We start from the raw sequence: 19,246 nt of genomic DNA, 5'->3' as shown, positions 1-19,246 counted from the left end.
CCGTTCACCTACTCTGCGTCTCACAAAGACAAAGCGGTTGGAACCAAAAATCTCAAATTTGGACTAAAGGACAGATTTCCACCAGTCAAATGTCCATTGCTCGGGTTTCTTGGCCCAAGGAAGTCTCTTGTTCTTATTGGTGTCCTTTAGTAGTGGTTTCTTTGCAGCAATTCGACTATGAAGGCCTGATTCATGCAGTCTCCTCTGAACTGTTGATGCTGAGATGTTTCTGTTACTTGAACTCTGTGAAGCATTTATTTGGGCTGCAATTTCTAAGGCTGGTAACTCTAATGAATGTATCCTCTGTAGCAGAAGTAACTCTGGGTCTTCCTTACCTATGGTGGTCCTAATGAGAGCCAGTTTTATAGCTCTTGATGGTTTTTGCGACTGCAAAGTTCTTGAAATAATGCCTTAAATTAATGATGGACTGTCATTTCTCTTTGCTTATTTGAGCTGTTCTTGCCATAATATGGACTTGGTCTTTTACCAAATAGAGCTACCTTGTCACAACACAACTGATTGGCTCAAACGCATTAAGAAGGAAATAAATTCCATAAATTAACTTTTAAGAAGGCATACCTGTTAACCAACAGTGCTATTTAGTTTTTAAACATTTTTTGTAACTTATTTTGTACATGTTGCTGCTACTGTCTCTTATGCCTGAAAATATCTTCTGGAACTCGTTTACTCATCTTGAACTGGACAAAGAATTTCTCCTTAATGAGTCGGACAAAAGGGATTTACTGCAGGCACCCGAACAGGCCCTCATCCCCGTTATTCGCAGGAGAAAGAGGCAGGAAAGATAACGCAGAAAGAAATTGGGGTGCCTTGTGAGGATCCGCTGACGAGTGGCTAATCTGCCCTTGCCATCCGTACTACTGGCCAAGGTACAATCCCAGGAAAATAAGTTGGACAAGCTAAAAGCATGTATATCTTACCAACGGGACATTAAAACTGTTATATCTTATGTTTCAACGAGTCGTGGTTGAACGACGACATGAATAACATACAGCTGGCGGGTCATCCCCAGGATGACTGTACGTACATGTCCCAACCAGAAGCCTTGGATTACAGGCAAAATCCCTATTGAGCTAAAAGCTAGAGCTGCCACTTTCAAGAAGCGGGACACTAATCCGGACGCCTATAAGAAATCCTGCTATGCCCTCAGACGATCCATCAAACAAGCAAAGCGTTAATACAGGATTAAGATTGAATCCTACTAGAACGGCTCTGACCCTCATCGGATATGGCAGGGTTTGAAAACTATTACGGACTACAAAGGGAAACCCAGACGGGAGCTGCCCAGTAACGCGAGCCTACCAGACAAGCTAAATGCCTTTATGCTCGCTTCGAGCAAGCAACACTGAAGCATGCACGAGAGCACCAGCTGTTCTGGATGTCTGTGTGATAAAGCTCTCGGTAGCCAATGTGAGCAAGACCATTAAACACGTCAACATTCACAAAGCCACGGGGCCAGATGGATTACCAGGACGTGTACTCAAAGCATGCATGGGGCAAGTGTCTTCACTGACATTTTCAACCTCTCCCTGACTGAGTCTGTAATACCTACATGTTTCAAGCAGACCACCATAGTCCTTGTGCCCAAGGAAGCGAAGGTACCCTGGCTAAATGATTACCGCCTGTAGCACTCAAGACAGTAGCCATGAAGTGCTTTGAAAGGCTGGTCATGGCTCACATCAACAGCATACTCCCGGATACCCTAGATACACTCCAATTCGCATACCGCCCCAACAGATCCACAGATGACACAATCTCAATCGCACTCCACACTGCCGATTTCCACCTGGACAAATGGAACACCTATGTGAGAATGCTGTTCATTGACTACAGCTCAGCGTTCAACACCATAATGCCCACGACGGTCATCACTAAGCTAAGGACCCTGGGACTAAACCCCTCCCTCTGCAACTGGATCTTGGACTTCCTGATGGGCTGCCCCCAGGTGGTAAGTGTAGGCAACAACTTGTCTGCCACGCTGATCCTCAACACTGGGGCCCCTCAGGGGTGTGTACTTAGTCCCCTCCTGTACTCCCTGTTCACTCATGACTGCATGGTCAGGCACGACTCCAACACCATCATTAAGTTTGCCGATGACACAAGTGGTAGGCCTGATTATCAACAGCGACGAGACAGCATATAGGGAGGAGGTCAGAGACCTGTCCGTGTAGTGCCAGGACAACAACCTCTCCCTCAACATGATCAAGACTAAGGAGATGATTGTGGACTACAGGAAAAAGAGGACCAAGCACTCCCCCATTCTCATCGATGGGGCTGTAGTGGAGCAGGTTGAGAGCTTCAAGTTCCTTGGTGTTCACAAAACCAACAAACTAACATGGTCCAAGCACACTGAGACAGTTGTGAAGAGGGCACGACAAAACCTATTCCCCCTCAGGAGACTGAAAAGATTTGTCATGGGTCCTCAGATCCTCAAAAGGTTCTACAGCTGTACTGTTGACAGCATCCTAACTGGTTGCATCACTGCCTGGTATGGCAACTGCTCAGCCTCCGACCGCAAGGCACTACAGAGGGTAGTGCGTACGGCCCAGTACATCACTGGGGCGAACGAAGCTTCCTGCCATCCAGGACCTCTATACCAGGCAGTGTCAGAGGAAAGTCCTAAAAATTGTCAAAGACTCCAGCCACCCTAGTCATAGACTGTTCTCTCTGCTACCGCATGGCAAGCAGTACCGGAGTGCCAAGTCTAGGTCCAAGAGGCTTCTAAACAGCTTCTACCCCCAAGCCATGAGACTACTGAACATCTAATCAAATGGCTACCCAGACTACTTGCATTGCCCCCCCCCCCCCCCCCCCATTTACGCTGCTGCTACTACTCTGTTATCTATGCATAAGTCACTTTAATAACTCATGTATATATTACATCAACTAATCGGTGCCCCCGCACATTGACTTTGTACAGGTACCTCCTGTATATAGCCTCGCTAATGTTATTTTACTGCGCTCTTTAATTTCTTACTTTATTTAACAGATTTTTCTTAACTGCATTTTTGGGGGCTTGTAAGGAAGCATTTCACTGGAAGGTCTTCACCTGTTGTAGTCGGCTCATGTGACAAATACTATTTTATTTTAAATGCATTCCAGGTGACTGGAATGCTGTCAAGGCAAAGGGTGGCTACTTTGAAGAATCTCACATAACATTTTTTAGTTACTACTACAGTCCATATGTGTTATTTCATAGTTTTGATGTCTTCATTATTATTCTACAATGTAGAAAAGAGTAAAAAAAGAAAAACCCTGGAATGAGTAGGTGTGTCCGATCTTTTGACTGGTAGTGTACATGCATTGACACACAAGCACACATCCTACCTGAGTAATTGTCACACATTGAATGCAGGAGTGAAGAGCAGAGAAGGGTTGTTGTGCCCAGTGCAGGTTTACTTGGTCCTACCAGCTTAGTTTAATTTACATTTTAGTCATTTAGCAGACTCTCTTATCCAGAGCGACTTACAATAGTGAGTGCATACTTTTTGTTGTTGTTGTACTGGCCCCCCATGGGAATCGAACCCACAACCCTGGCGTTGCACACACCATGCTGGCGTTGCAAACACCATGCTCTACCAACTGAGCCACAGGGAAGACTAATCTTCCATACCCCTATGCTACTGATTAAAATACCATCACTGAGTCGACTCACACAGCCCATTAGTGCCAACAGTTTTATAGGAGAACGAAAGAGAAACATCCTGTTAAGCGGAGTGACACAGGGGAACCCAAGAGCAGACCCAGATGAGGAAACAGGGATGAATGAACCAAAATATTTGTTGCACAGAGAGATATGGAGTGCAGATCCGGGGTAGCTCGGATGAGTTGCAGAAAAACCAGATGTGGAGACTAAGGTTTGAGTAGAACAGGGAAAACATGTCCTGAGGGGAATCCAAGGTAGTGATGGTGAGTAAAATCCAGAGTAAGGTAGTTGGGTGGTGAGATGTGGACCAGGAGACAGAGCAGTAACTGCAATGAGAGTATAAACGGTGTCAGGCAGGGAAACAGGCACAGAAGAGTAACAATAAATGGCTAGAATCATGAACTGACTGAGCAGAGTGGAAGTGGCAGGACTGAGTATTTGTAGAGGTCTTGATTATGGAACGAGTTGCAGCTGGTAGGGATCTGCTCTGACTCCAGCACACCTGTCTTCAACCACACAGCGAGGGAGAGAGAGAACAGGGGGGGTAACTGCAGGTCAAGAAGACAACGGGTGAACACCAGAGGGTGTAGCAGGAGCAGATGTGACAGTACCCCCCCTCCTCCACGGACGCCACCTGGCGCATGGCCCGGCTTGTCTGGGTGTGAGGTATGAAAATCCTGTAAGAGTGAGGGTTCCAGAATGTGACAACGGGGCACCCAGCAGCGCTCCTCAGGCCCATATCCCTCCCAGTCCACCAGATGCTGCCAACCACAGCCCCGATGGTGCACATCCAAAAGCTGCCAAACCGTATAGGCAGGATGGCCATTGATGAGCCGAGGGGGTGGAGGAGCAGCTGCAGGAGGGGACAGGACCAGACTGGTTTAATTAAGGATACATGGAAGGTGGGCTGAATTGAGAGAGTCTGGGAGTTTCAGATGAACAGCAGAGGGGTTTATGACACGATCAATCTCAAAGGGGCAATCGAGGAGCTAGTTTTTTGGAAACCACTTTCAGTAGCAAGTCCTTAGATGAAAGCCATACCTTTTGGCCTGGAGTATAGACTGGGGCTGAAGCATGGCAATGGTTAACTTGGGATTGGGTCCTGGCGGAGGCACGAAGAAGGGCAGCCCAGGCCCTCCTGCAGATGCGACAACAAAGGCACATATGGTCCTGGACTGAGGGCACCTCTACTTTGACCTCTTGGGCAGGGAACAAGGGAGGTTGGTAACTCAGAGCACATTCAAAGGGAGACATACCTAATGAGGCATTAGGGTGTTGTGGGCATATTCCACCCAGGGTAGCTGGGCACTCCAGGAGGAAGGGTTAGCCGAATTCACACAGCGTGTTTCAGTTTCCAACTCCTGGTTCACCCGCTGGGGCCGGCTGTTGGTGATATCCAGACGAAAGGCTGACCTTAATACCCAGAGCCGTGCAGAAGGCTCTCCATACCTGGGATGTAAACTGGGGTCCTCTGTCAGAAACAATGTCACTAGGGATGCATGCAGCTGCAAAACATGGGATACCAGCAGGTCCACAGTCTCCCGGGAGGAAGGAAGCTTGGAGAGGGGAATGAAGTGAGCCACTTTGGGAAAAAAAGTCAATAATAGTAAGGATGACTGAGTTACCATTCGATGGGGGAAGGCCAGTGACGAAATCCAAAGCTATGTGTGATCGGGGGCGACTGGGTATGGGAAGAGGATGAAGCAGACCAGATGTAGGCTTGGAGGTTTCGTTCCGAGCAGGGGCTGAGATTAATTCCCAAGCGTCTCTCCATGGTGGGCCACCAAAATCGCTGATGCAGGAAGGCGACAGTCCGGTTCATGCCAGGGTTACATGTGAGGTGAGTAGAATGGGCCCATTGAAGAACATCAGAACGAACTGAATCTGGCACAAACAGAGCCTTACAAGGACCGTTTCTAGGATCAGGCTGGTTCAGCTGAGCCTGACGAACACAGGACTCAGTCTCCCAGGAGACAGCAGCAATGATGCAGGAGGATGGCATAGTGTTTCTAGCTCGGAACTTGTGTTGTCTGCGGTAAACTGACGGGAGAGGGTGTCAGGCTTGCTATTCTTAGATCTGGGGCGATAAGTGAGTGTGAAGTTGAATCTTCCAAAAAACAATGCCCACCTGTCCTGTCGAGAATTCAGACGATTGGCGGTCTGGATGTAGACTAGATTTTTGTGATCCGTCCACACAATGAAGGGAAAGACCGAACCCTCTAACCAGTTACGCCACTCCTCAAGAGCCAGCTTAACAGCCAGGAGTTCCCGGTTACCCATGTCAATTTCTCTGCAGGTGAGAGCTTGCGGGACAAGGATGGAGCTTCTGATCCGAGGGAGAACGTTGAGACAGGACTGCACCTACCCCGGTGTCAGAAGAGAGGGGAGAATGGCTTATAATAATGGCTGGAATGGAGTCAATGGAGTGGTATCAACCACATGGAAACCATATGTTTGATGTGTTTGATTCCATTCCATTTACTCCACTCCAGCCATTATTATGAGCCGTCCTCCCCTCAGCAGCCTCCACTGATGGACATACACACACTTACCCTAGATAAGCATGTATCTAAGCCACCTTCAGTTAAAATAAGGTCTCCTTTTCATTTAACCTTAGTTTAACCAGGTGAGTCATTCAAGCACCTTCTTATTGATAATGAAGGCCTGGCTCTCTTGAAGCTTAAGAGCTGTAATATTTCCCCTGTGCTTGTAGGCTCTGTGGGGGACAGGGAGTCCCGTGGGGACACATACCGGCTGTAGCCCCACCTGTGGAGCCCATGAGTGGCCCTGTGACAGCTCATCAACAGCCCACGTCTGTGTACCAAACGGCACCCTATTCCAATATAGTGGACTACCTTTGACCAGGGCCCACTGGTGCACTATATATGGAATAGGGTGCCATTTGGGATGCATTCCTGCTCTACATAGCTGCTGAGAGGCCAGAAACAGTAGGACTGATACTTAAGGATACTGAACAATGGCTGCAACTGAGGAGAGTGGGAGAGGGTGGAAGAGGGGGGGAGTGGGGGGTAAAGTATAACAGGAGTAATCTCACATGCTGTGCCCCAGTATAAAAACGTAAATGTGAAGGTCACAGATGATCTTATGTAACTACTGAAGTGGGGTGATTGAAAGACTGGAAAATTACAAGTGGCTGTGTGTTATGTCATCTGGCCTTTCCCACCGTCATCCACCCTGCTGCCACAGTCACCCAGCCGGATGTGTGTGTGTATGAGAAATGCCAGGTGTGTGTCTGTGTGTTTGACCCGTATACGGTGCATATTATTCTTTGGAAATGGCATGTGTGCATAATTACATTTACATTTTAGTCATTTAGCAGACGCTCTTATCCAGAGCGACTTACAGTAGTGAATACATTTCATTAAAAAAAATGTTTTTCCCCCCGTACTGGTCCCCCGTGGGAATCGAACCCACAACCCTGGCGTTGCAAACATTGTGCATTGATGCCTGTCATGCCTGTCACAATAGCTGTTACTCACCCTGACCCCTCTATGCGTTTATAGCTGTATATACTCACCTTCTCTATAATCGATGGTGACCTTTTCCTGGAAGCAGCTTGATGCCATTCATTGGTCCATTACAGGAACTTAATCATTCTAGCAGCCCTAGTAGTCTACAGGTAATAGTGGCGGTAAAGAGTTTTAGGGTTAAACGTCACCGTCTCTTCATTAACATGGGAAGGCCAGTAGTGATGTCAGTAAGAGCTGAGTCACTCACACACGCACTCCGAGGGTCCACACACACACACACACACACACACACACACACACACACACACACACACACACACACTACTGTATAAATAATTTTATTATACCACAATGACCTCAATTATCCAGCAACACCCTTTCAGCTCTAGGGCAAAAACACATACGCTTGCTCTATCCCCTTGTCTCTCGCGTTCTCTCATTCTCTCTCTGTGTGTGTGTGTGTGTGTGTGTGTGTGTGTGTGTGTGGGATGCCACTTGCTTTCTCTACCTTTTTGAGCTCCCTTGACATTTGTTATTTTAATTTATCTAGCTCCGTCTACCTCACTGTTCTTTTCTCTCTCCTCTCCCTTCCTCTAAAGAACAGCGACATCTCAGAGCTCACACCAGAGCCCTAGGAAGATCAGTCCTCTACATACCTGGATTGGTACTATGTATAAGGCCAAAAAGCATCCCAGTTTAGTAGCTGGGACATGGGCCTGGTTAACATCTGGTCTGCTGCGCTCTGTCTTACCCACTCTTCCACCACTACCTCAGGCAGGCGGGCAGGCAAGGGGGTTGGTTTTACCCAGCAGAGATATCAGGTGTGAGCCAGGCTGACCAGCAGCAGCAGCCACAGCAACAACCAGGGCCTCTCACCATGTCAGTGGAGAGAGATGTGGACGTCGGGGGTCACACAGTGAGGGAGCCCTGCTGGGATGTCTCCCACTGAGGGAGTGGAGAGACGTCATTCAAGCTGAGCGCCATAATAAGATTACAAAACCCGGTGGGCACAGCCCGGTGATGTGGGGAAAGGGAAGAGAGATGGGTAAGAAAGAAAGAGGAAAACGATAGGAGAGAGGGGGAGATAGAGAGAGAAGGTTGTAAAGAAAGAGAGGAGGGGGATTGAGGATAATGTCATGTCACTGTCAAGGAATGAAAAATGATATGTGGGGTGAACAGGATAAAGGGAGGAGAGGATGAAGTGGAATTGGAAGTGGGGATGAGAGAGAGTGAGAGTGAGGGATAGAAGGGAAGTGAGGAGAGATATACAGAACCTTTATGAGGAGATTATGATGTGTTGTGTGGCCCACCAAGCCTGTGCTTTGGCAACAGTGACCTGCTTGCTTTGACGCACAGTTCCCAGACCCAGGATGTTTCCCAAATGGCACTCTATTCCCTCTGTAGTGTGCTACTTTTGACCAGAGTTTTGATCAGGGCACATGGGGCTCTGGTCAAACGTAGTACTCTACTGTATGTAGGGAATAGGGTGCCATTTGGGACGAAGACCCTGTCTGCCCTGGTTAACTAGAGGAATGAGATCCACAGGGTCAAACACATTCAGAGAACAACTTCATGGAAAATAGAGAAGTGCCACTGATGATGTGTGACACCATAAACAGAGAGGAGCAAAGGTTCAGTCTATGGCCAAGGTTGGCTGGTATAGATCTAGAGAGGACCCACTGGTTACAAACTGGTTGAATCAACATTGTTTCCACTTAATTTGTCAACGTATTGTGACCTGTTGTCTACGTGGAAAATACATTGGATTTGAAAAAAGTCGTCAGCGTAAACTGTTGTTTTGAAGGTGAAATTTCAACCACAGGATTATATGATCATGGTAACCAATATTCAACATAGACAAACCTTGTATAAAATATGTTTAATTTTCACCTTTGAAACAACGTCATCTTCGACGTAATATCCACTATAAGATAGAAAGCAGTAGTCTGGGCAGCACCTCCTGCTGGAGAGCACCTTAGAGGCTGCTGTCCTATGTACATGGACTTGAAATCACTGGCCACTTTAACCAAGGAACACTAGTCACTTAAATAATGTTTACATATTTTGCATTACTCATCTTATATGTATATACTGTATTCTATACTTTTCTACTGTATCTTAGTCTATGCTGCTCTGACATTGCTCGTCCAAATATTTATACATTTTTAATTCCATTTTACTTTAGATTGGTGTGTATTGTTGTGAAATTGTTAGATATTACTGCACTGTTGGAGCTAGAAACACAAGCATTTTGCTTCATCCGCAATAACATCTGCATGTGACCAATAACATAGGTGTAGATCAAATCAAATCCAATCTCGTAGGTCTCCCATCCAGAGTTTTAACCAAGCCCATCACTGCTTAGCTTTAATATTTGTCACTGTCTATTACCAATATGCTAGTAATAAATATCTTGGATTCACTTCTCCATTCAACCAAAAATAAAAGTTCAAGAATAGAGATTAAATCAAATCAAACTGTATTTAGATTTTTGGTTGAAATGAAAACGGGAATCCAACATATCAATTGTTAATTCATTTGTAGACAAGCTGGAATTAAAGCCAGGCTCAGTGGCATCGATGGGGCTATCCATGCAGAAGATACATCTCCTTAAAAAGTTGATATTTGGTTGCATTGTCTACCGAACACAATTCAATATTACTTTTGTAAGACAGCAAATGGCCTAATGTGAAGGTTATTTTACAAACTAATGTAACAATATTTCTTCAACCTTAAAATGAGTGGCCACATTTTGAGGTTACTCTAACAATAAATGTCTTCTTATGTAATAATAGAAAGCGTTTATGTTCAGGTTTGCAGGTCTGTGGAAATCTTCACTACTGCTATAATAATCTGCATTGACTCTCAAACAGCATTGATCCCTTGCACCATGTACTTTAATGTAATCTCAACTGACTGCAATCCAGGTCATTTGGCCATGCTGTTAGATCAAACACAGTGATAACACATTCATTTGTTGTAGAAATAAACCAAACATCTCACATTGTATTCCCATTTGAACTTGAATGTGCTTTTAAATGGTTGAAAGCGCAGTGATAACACATTTTAAGTGACAACTAAACCAAATATAAGACATTGATCTTTTCATTGGAATTTGGTTGTAATTTTAGATCAGGGGTTCTCAAACCTTTTGGGGCCGGGGGACCCCTTTTGTGTTAGCAAATTCATCAGAGACCCGTTCGTGATCAGAACACAACTCGAGTGCGTTATTAACAACAGCCTACAAGGAGTTTTACTATGACGTCTGCAGTACATGGCTGGATGAACCAAGTCTCGGGCCCAGGGAAAGAACATTTAAAAGGCCTGCTTCTTGGCATCAGAGAGAACGTTCAGCAGTTTTCGATCTAATTTCCTGTAATTCTACACATTTTGTCATGGGACAGATGTTTTTTTTTTTTATTGTTGCAGCTCTAAAGCTAATATCCTGCAATTCAACACAGAGAGAAAACTTTGCAGTTTTAAATTACAGTGCATTTATGTCAAATAAAAACACTTTTGGGGGGGAATGCTATTGAATAGAAAAATGTACAATTGGTGGAGTACTGTGGATACCAATAACACTGTGAGTCTCCCAGGCCTATGTTGCCCAGTATTAAGAACGTACACTGTAAGCATTTCACTGTTAGTCTACACCTGTTGTTTACGAAGCATGTGACAAATCAAATTGGATTTGATTTGATTGATTTGATTGTAGATTCATAATTTTACATTGTGTTGTTTTACACACGTTTAACTTATTCCACAGATCCTTGGCCAAAAGTCATTTAATATGTTGTTAGTAATATTCCCCCCAAAACAATTATGTAAAAAAAAAAAAAAGAACCTCTGTTTTAGATGTTTAAAAATAATATTGATAACACATTGGGAATTCAACAAACCTTTGGCTGTCTTTTTGAGTGGGTGAAAATAGGTTGGAATCTCATTAATCAACGTACTAAATATTACCCAATTGTGTGCCCAGTGAGGAGACTTGTCATGAACTTCTCTGTTTTGACTTTCCAGGCTTCCATCCTTATAGTAGTGCACTGTTCATCTGACTTGAATGCATGTATCCAAAACAACTTATCACAGCAAGTTTGCAAACTGTTTTCTGCTTGATCTATTTAGACTGTGGGAGACTGTGTTTGTGAGTCAATGCACTGTGAGTGTTGTTGCCAAACCTTCACAGTAGGGTTCTACCTGGAATTAAAACTACAGAACAGAAGGCCCCATAAACTGTTCTCCTTGACCCTCTCTCTGCATTCCTTCCATTGTCAAATTAATGAACCTTGTACTGTAGCTTAAGAATGCCAGTGTTGACAGAATGAGAGAGCCGTCTGCAGCGTACTGTGAGCACCCAGTTAGAGTGGTTAGCAGGTTACCCATTGGGACAGGTAGAACCCTGCTGTGAAGGTTTGGCAACAACACTCACAGTGCATTGACTCGCAAACACAGTCTCCCACAGTCTAAATAGATCAAGCAGAAAACAGTTTGCAAACTTGCTGTGGTAAGTTGTTTTGGATACATGCATTCAAGTCAGATGAACAGTGCACTACTATAAGGATGGAAGCCTGGAAAGTCAAACAGAGAAGTTCATGACAAGTCTCCTCACTGGGCATATAGTAATTTTATCTTTATTTAACTAGGGAAGTCAGTTAAGAAAGATTATTATTTACAATGACAGCCTACTGGGAATGGTGGTTTAACTGCCTTGTTCAAGGGCAGAACAACAGAGTTTCACCTTGTCAGCTCAGAGATTTGAACCAGCAATCGAAAGGTTGCTGGCCCAACGCTCTAACCACTAGGCTACCTTCCACCCCAGGAAGCCTAAAGGGAGTGAGCTCCAGTCTGCCTGCCACTGGTCTAGAGAGGCTGGAGAGAGGAGGGGAAAGAGGGGGAGAGAGGAGGGCAGTAATACCTACTATAGGGCCCTCACTGGAAACATTTTTTATCAATTAGTCGCATGTTTTTGTTTCTACATGTTTTTGTTTGCAGATATGCAAACATGAATTTATGCTCACAGACTTGTTTGCTTGAGTGACATAGTTTTGCATCAAACTACTGTTCTGCAGTGAATACCCACAGGCACATGTATATTGATTGGTAAACTATGTTTGTACCATATAATGTATATATCAACCATGTACTAAGTACAATGTATGTAATGACTAACGTAGAGTTCAGAGTGATACTGATTTCTCCCGGGGGGTTGCTCTGTTAATTGGGCTAAATCAGGGTCACACAGAGAGTTTCTATATATATATATATATAGATAGATAGATAGATATCTATAGATAGATAGATAGATATCTATAGATAGATAGATAAACTCACATTTAAACTATATATATATATATATATATATATATATATAGTTTAAATGTGAGTTTGCATCCTAACATTACACTTTACAAACATCACAGAAGACTGAAACATAACAAAACCATTTGACATAGAAACACAGGATTTTCTGTGGATTTTTTTTTTTAAATGAAATTATGAAAAATACTAATAACATTGCACCCATGAGGCCACTAGAGGGCACTTTGGTCATTCGACTGCAGGAAAGGGACCTATGTGACATAATTGGATGTGCTCTGTTCTGATGACCTCTTGTTGACCCCTAACCTCTGACCCCCTGGCCTGCCCCGACAGTACTCAGACTTGACTCCTTGCCTGGAGTCAAATTAGGAGAACTGGACACATTACAAGCGCTGATGAGATAGCTTACACCCAAAAAACCAAATACCAGATTCTCTTCTTCTCTCTCGTGTGTGTCTAGATCCGGCGCCGGCGGCCTACACCTGCAACACTGTTCAGAGTGGCAGACCAGTGTTCTCCTGAGGATGATCAGTCCACCCATCAGGTAACAGAGCGCCCCTAGTGCCTCAGAGGATAACTGCATGTCACCCTATAGTCATGTGAATGGTTGCGTTATTTCAAAATTGTAGACTACATTCAACTTGTTCTTCCTTCCACAGTGGATTGTAGGAGAGAATGGGGTACTCAAGCCCAAGCGAGTCAACCCAAATGTGTATCAACCACCATCCCTGAAAGGTAAGAGTATAGCTGACTGAGTAAGTAGTGTATACATGTCCTCTGTATGGTGAATTATCCCTGTGTTGATACTGTGTTTACCTTGCTTTACTGTTCTGTTGCCTCCTGCTTATATTATTAGTGAAATGGGGGCAGTGGGGTAAGATGCACGTGACAAATTAATACAAGTCAAGTCAAGTCAATCAGTTGAGTAGAGTAGGTACTATACTGTATATACTGTACTATACTGTAGAGTAGGTACTACACTGTATATACAGTATCTCACAAAAGTGAGTACACCCCTCACATTATTGTAAATATTTGAGTATATCTTTTCATGTGACAACACTGAAGAAATGACACTTTGCTACAATGTAAAGTAGTGAGTGTACAGCTTGTGTAACAGTGTAAATTTGCTGTCCCCTCAAAATAACACAACACACAGCCATTAATGTCTAAACCGCTGGCAACAAAAGTGAGTACACCCCTAAGTGAAAATATCCAAATTGGGCCCAATTAGCCATTTTCCCTCCCCGGTGTCATGTGACTCGTTAGTGTTACAAGGTCTCAGGTGTGAATGGGGAGCAGGTGTGTTAAATTTGGTGTCCTCGCTCTCACACTCCCCCATACTGACTGGTCACTGGAAGTTCAACATGGCACCTCATGGCAAAGAACTCTCTGAGGATCTGAAAAAAATAATTGTTGCTCTACATAAAGATGGCCTGGGCTATAAGAAGATTGCCAAGACCCTGAAACTGAGCTGCAGCACGGTGGCCAAGACCATACAGCGGTTTAACAGGACAGGTTCCACTCAGAACAGGCCTCGCCACAGTCAACCAAAGAAGTTGAGTGCACGTGCTCAGCGTCATATCCAGAGGTTGTCTTTGGGAAATAGACGTGTGAGTGCTGCCAGCATTGCTGCAGAGGTTGAAGGGGTGGGGGGTCAGCCTGTCAGTGCTCAGACCATATGCCGCACACTTCATCAAATTGGTCTGCATGGCTGTCGTCCCAGAAGGAAGCCTCTTCTAAAGATGATGCACAAGAAAGCCCGCAAACAGTTTGCTGAAGACAAACAGACTAAGGACATGGATTACTGGAACCCTGTCCAGTGGTCTGATGAGACCAAGATAAACTTATTTGGTTCAGATGGTATCAAGCGTGTTTGGCGGCAACCAGGTGAGGAGTACAAAGACAAGTGTGTCTTGCCTACAGTCAAGCATGGTGGTGGGAGTGTCATGGTCTGGGGCTGCAGGAGTGCTGCCGGCACTGGGGAGCTACAGTACATTGAGGGAACCATGAATGCCAACATGTACTGTGACATACTGAAGGAGAGCATGATCACCTCCCTTCGGAGACTGGGCCGCAGGGCAGTATTCCAACATGATAACGACCCCAAACACACCTCCAAGACGACCACTGCCTTGATAAAGAAGCTGAGGGTAAAGGTGATGGACTGGCCAAGCATGTCTCCAGACCTAAACCCTATTGAGCATCTGTGGGGCATCCTCAAACGGAAGGTGGAGGAGTGCAAGGTCTCTCACATCCACCAGCTCCGTGATGTCGTCATGGAGGAGTGGAAGAGGACTCCAGTGGCAACCTGTGAAGCTCTGGTGAACTCCATGCCCAAGAGGGTTAAGGCAGTGCTGGAAAATGATGGTGGCCACACAAAATATTGACACTTTGGGCCCAATTTGGATATTTTCACTTAGGGGTGTACTCACTTTTGTTGCCAGCGGTTTAGACATGAATGGCTGTGTGTTGTGTTATTTTGAGGGGACAGCAAATTTACATTGTTATACAAGCTGTACACTCACTACTTTACATTGTAGCAAAGTGTCATTTCTTCAGTGTTGTCACATGAAAAGATATACTCAAATATTTACAAAAATGTGAGGGGTGTACTCACTTTTGTGAGATACTGTATGTGCAAGAGGGATTTCTTCTATGGAAATATAGACACATGTTTTGCTTATATATATATATATATATATATATATTTAGAGAGAGAGAGAAAGACGGCTGTGAGTCACTGAGTGTGAGTCTGTGCAGCTCTGGATCATCCAGGATTACCAAAGGAGCATATACAGCAGATAGACAGACAAACACACACACACAGACACACACAGACACAGTTGTAAATGTTGCTTCATACTTGTTGTTTCACGCAGAGCCATAAACATAGAGCATGTGTAAGTAAGACCAGAAAAAAATCTGTTTGGAGACTTGTCAGTAGATGTTAATTAAAGAATTAAAGGGGGATTACTATATGCGTGTAGAGTGTTATTATAATAACCCAGTCTGTGTTCCTGTATCAGTATTCGATTCTTCATTAGCTGAGAGAGAGAGAGAGAGAGAGAGACAGACAGATGCACGCCAAGGTGACCTAGACAGAGAGGGATTATGAGAGAGCAGGGTGAGTCAGCATTTTTTAGAGAGCAAAAGAACAGAGGACCAGACCGGAGAAATTAACGGATAAAAACAAATGCAGGAAAGAGTAAAGACGTGTGTGTATATATAGGACACAAATGTATTATACCAGTCCATTACAAACTATAAAACATGAACGTGCTGGCTATTTGTCTGTATGTCTGTCTTGCTGGGTGATTGGCTGGCTGCTTATCTGTCTGTCTGGCATGCATCTGAAAGCCCGTATGACGCATGGTAACGTTGACAGTGTTGAAGCCTGGTAAACCCAAAACAACCTATCCCTCTCTCCCTTTGTCCCTGTGTGTGTTCCTGTGTATCATGTGTATGTGTGCGTCCAGCCGTCCAGAAGATGGCTGAGGCACACATGCAGAACCTGGGTGTCTACCCCCCCTTGGAAGACCCCTTTGAGGGGGAGGAGTACGACGACTACCCCTGTCATGAGGAGAGGGAGGAGAGATTCCCCACCAAAGCTGCTGGTGAGATAGGGATTCCATACACTGTCAACCAGTAACACACTATATACACTCACTCATATAATCGCATTGATGCTTTCACCAATGGTGTAACCGGCTTACATGTTAAGCTGTGTGTATAGCCATTGTTATTCAGTGCCCACTTTTAAGTCAAATGGGATGAACGTTGCACTATGCCATGTTCAAAACAGCAGGGTCTCAGATAAAGTCTTCTCTGCGACAAGTAGCAGTGATATTACATAAGCACATATTAGCATCACTCCACCAAATCTATCAGAGAGCACAGCAGACCTCCCTGTGCTTCCATCCTGCCCTGTGCCAGTCAGGGGCCAGAGATGCTTAGCCACGGCTAACAGTCTATCTGCTTTCTCTGTGGCATCAGTACTGATGCTGGGCTGCCAACCCAGATGGCAGAGCTTCCTAGTGAAATCTCTCCTGTAGCATCGTTAAATGCTGTTTCATTGGCTATTACTGTCATCATTTTTCTGTAAATCTGTCGTTTGAACGCAACACGGCTGCAGAGTGGCTGTAGTGTCACACATCGCTAGACAGGGACTCTTAAAGATACATTGAAGTAGGATGTGATTATCCTCACTAGAGCAATTGCCTAATTAGGCCTGCATACACATGCACATTTATACAGAAGACACTTTCATATGTACTGGTATGATTCAGACGTGTATACCATGTTCCACACACACACATGTATTTCTACACACACACTCACAGGAGGCACATGCCTGACCAGGAAATGACAGGTAGAACCAGATTACCATAGACTGGTTTGGGAGTAGAGTTATTATGATGTCCCATAAATTGATTAACCTCTTTTCCCTAGTGCTGTTTGTTTACCTTCCCTGCATGTCTTTTCTGAAACATCCAAATCCACAAATCTAAGTAGTCATCAAGCTTCCTTGTGTAAAAGGTTAGTGGTTTGATTTGAAGGAGATCAGTGTGTGCTGCTGTTCTTTGACATCATCTCTTGTCTCCTTTGACCCCCAAGCGACCAGCACCACAGATCAATCAGAGAAGCCGGATGAAGAGGAGGAAGAGAAAGAAGAGGAAAAGACGGAAGAAAAGACAGAGGAGAAGGCAAAGAAAGTGCGCAAAAGTGTAAAGTTTTAACACTACTTTAAACAACAAAATAATGAAGGGAGAGATGGATGGTTGCAGATGTGTGAATGATTGAGTGAATGAGTGATTTAATGTGTGAACGTGTGAGTGAGAAAGAGAGCTTCTAAGTTTGAATGGTGCATATTCAAATTAAATGAATGAATGAATGAATGAATGAATGTAGGTAGGTACTGTTAGCAAATCTGTGAGCAAAGAATCTGTACATTAATCTAGAAGGGGAGAGGGGGGAGAGGGAGGGAGAGCGGGTGTAATAGATATCGCCCTTGTGAAGAGGTGAGGAGTGGCTCCTTAGAGCTAATGAGACTAGTGGATAGGGCAAGGTCACCAAGGTCACTGTGACCTTGAGGTCCCTCACTGCAACGCTAGTCTTCTCTTCCATGTCAGGGGAACCATTCATTCACTTCTTACTTTCTAGCTTTGCTCTTTAATGTTACAGAGCAATGGAATAATGGCTAGAAATAATAACTACACATGACACTCAAAATAACAGCTTCAGTATAGAACACACACACACACACACACACACACACACACACACACACACACACACACACACACACACACACACACACACACACACACACACACACACACACACACACAGAGAGATGGAGAGAGGAGATATCATCAGTCTCTGACTATCGGTCCAGACTATATTCTAAAGCTGCTCCATTACTGTGCAGATATGATAATACAGACTCCCATATGGGTTCCTTTCAAAATCACAAAGACCTGTATTATGTGTACCAAATTTCACTCTGGCCTAGATTGGATATCTCTGCAGCCTAATCATATTGAGATCTTGTTCTTGGAAGAAGTGAGCAGCTGCTGCCATCTTGTGGCAAGATAGGGGATGTAGAATAACCAGAGAGTATGTATTGACATGGATTTATATACAATAAACTGTGCACTGCATAGGCCTTCAAATAATATGCATCAATATAATTGAAATGATCTAGATTTGTAATGCATTTGAAACATTTATTTGTGATGCATTTGAAGTTATTTTTGGTGCCCATCAAAGCTATTTGTGTCAATGATGTACTCTGGGTGTATGTGAGGATGCCATGCTTTTGTAAAAGTAGTCCAATTTAGTTTTTTTGTGAGAAAAAAAATGTATTCATTTTGTATACAGAATCAGATTCTTATTGTTTGTTTGTTTAAATAATTTCCTGTGTAAAGACCTATTAATCAACTTAGCTGTATATGGTCTCTCTCTGTTGAACAATTGTCACAACGTTTAGTAACCTTTTAGTCACGACTTGGATAACTGTGTTTTTCATATTCTCATGAAAACCAATACAGACAATACAATACATAGTGACTCTCTTTCTCTCTCTCTCTCTTCCTGCTGAAATGGAATGACACATTTGAATATACAAATATTCACCCTCAGAATGTCATTATCATCATATACTCATTGATAATGTCAGTCTAATAAACAGTTTTCTTTATTTCCATCACATCTGTTCTCCAACTGCAGGATTGCTTGAGTCAGCGGAATACATTTGTTGTAGTGTCACAGTTGAATGTCTCAATCTGTACCAACTGTTAATATATAGTAATTGTTTTGATTCTCTTTTTGTTGGACAAAGTGTTGAGACATATGGCACCTACTCCCTCCATTGTCTGGCTGTAGTGAGCATCCTCTCCTTCTCCAAGTCTATCTATCCTCATTGTTCAATAGACGAGTGCCATGACAAGAATGAACTCTAATCGCACTATTCTTCTTTATTCCACTTTTTGTTTTCATTTTTTTTTCTGTACTTGTTAAAAATGTAGACATTTCAATGTGAGCAACAATATCTAAATAAACACATTTTCCTGATTTGAAATTACTTTGTGTGTGTGTCCTGGTGGGTGAAACTAATCTTAAAATCCTAAAACTTTGAAAATATACTTTATAGAATAATATATATGACCGCACAAAATGATTGCCACAAGATGGTCAGTATTTCACACCCTATGATGCAATGAATGAACATGACCCACATTCCAGAAGGAATTCTGATACTTCTGAT

General features: G+C 43.9%; 1 protein-coding gene across 3 annotated transcripts in view; it reads left to right on the top strand.

The window, feature by feature from the left end:
* LOC106601002 (protein phosphatase 1 regulatory subunit 1B) overlaps positions 1–19,063 on the top strand; it is a 33,144-nt gene extending 14,081 nt beyond the window's left edge. For all 3 annotated transcript variants that reach the window (XM_014192840.3, XM_082973662.1, XM_014192839.3), the window contains exons 3-6: positions 12,938–13,021; positions 13,137–13,212; positions 15,957–16,094; positions 17,095–19,063. In XM_014192840.3, the coding sequence (XP_014048315.1) occupies positions 12,938–13,021; positions 13,137–13,212; positions 15,957–16,094; positions 17,095–17,216 (420 nt within the window). In that variant the 3' untranslated portion in view covers positions 17,217–19,063. The remainder of the gene's footprint in view (positions 1–12,937; positions 13,022–13,136; positions 13,213–15,956; positions 16,095–17,094) is intronic.
* The last annotated feature ends 183 nt before the right edge of the window (positions 19,064–19,246 follow it).

This window comes from Salmo salar, chromosome 03 (assembly GCF_965601325.2).
Source record: "Salmo salar chromosome 03, fSalSal1, whole genome shotgun sequence".
Lineage (NCBI taxonomy): Eukaryota > Metazoa > Chordata > Actinopteri > Salmoniformes > Salmonidae > Salmo > Salmo salar.
This window is presented reverse-complemented; position numbering and strand designations above follow the sequence as displayed.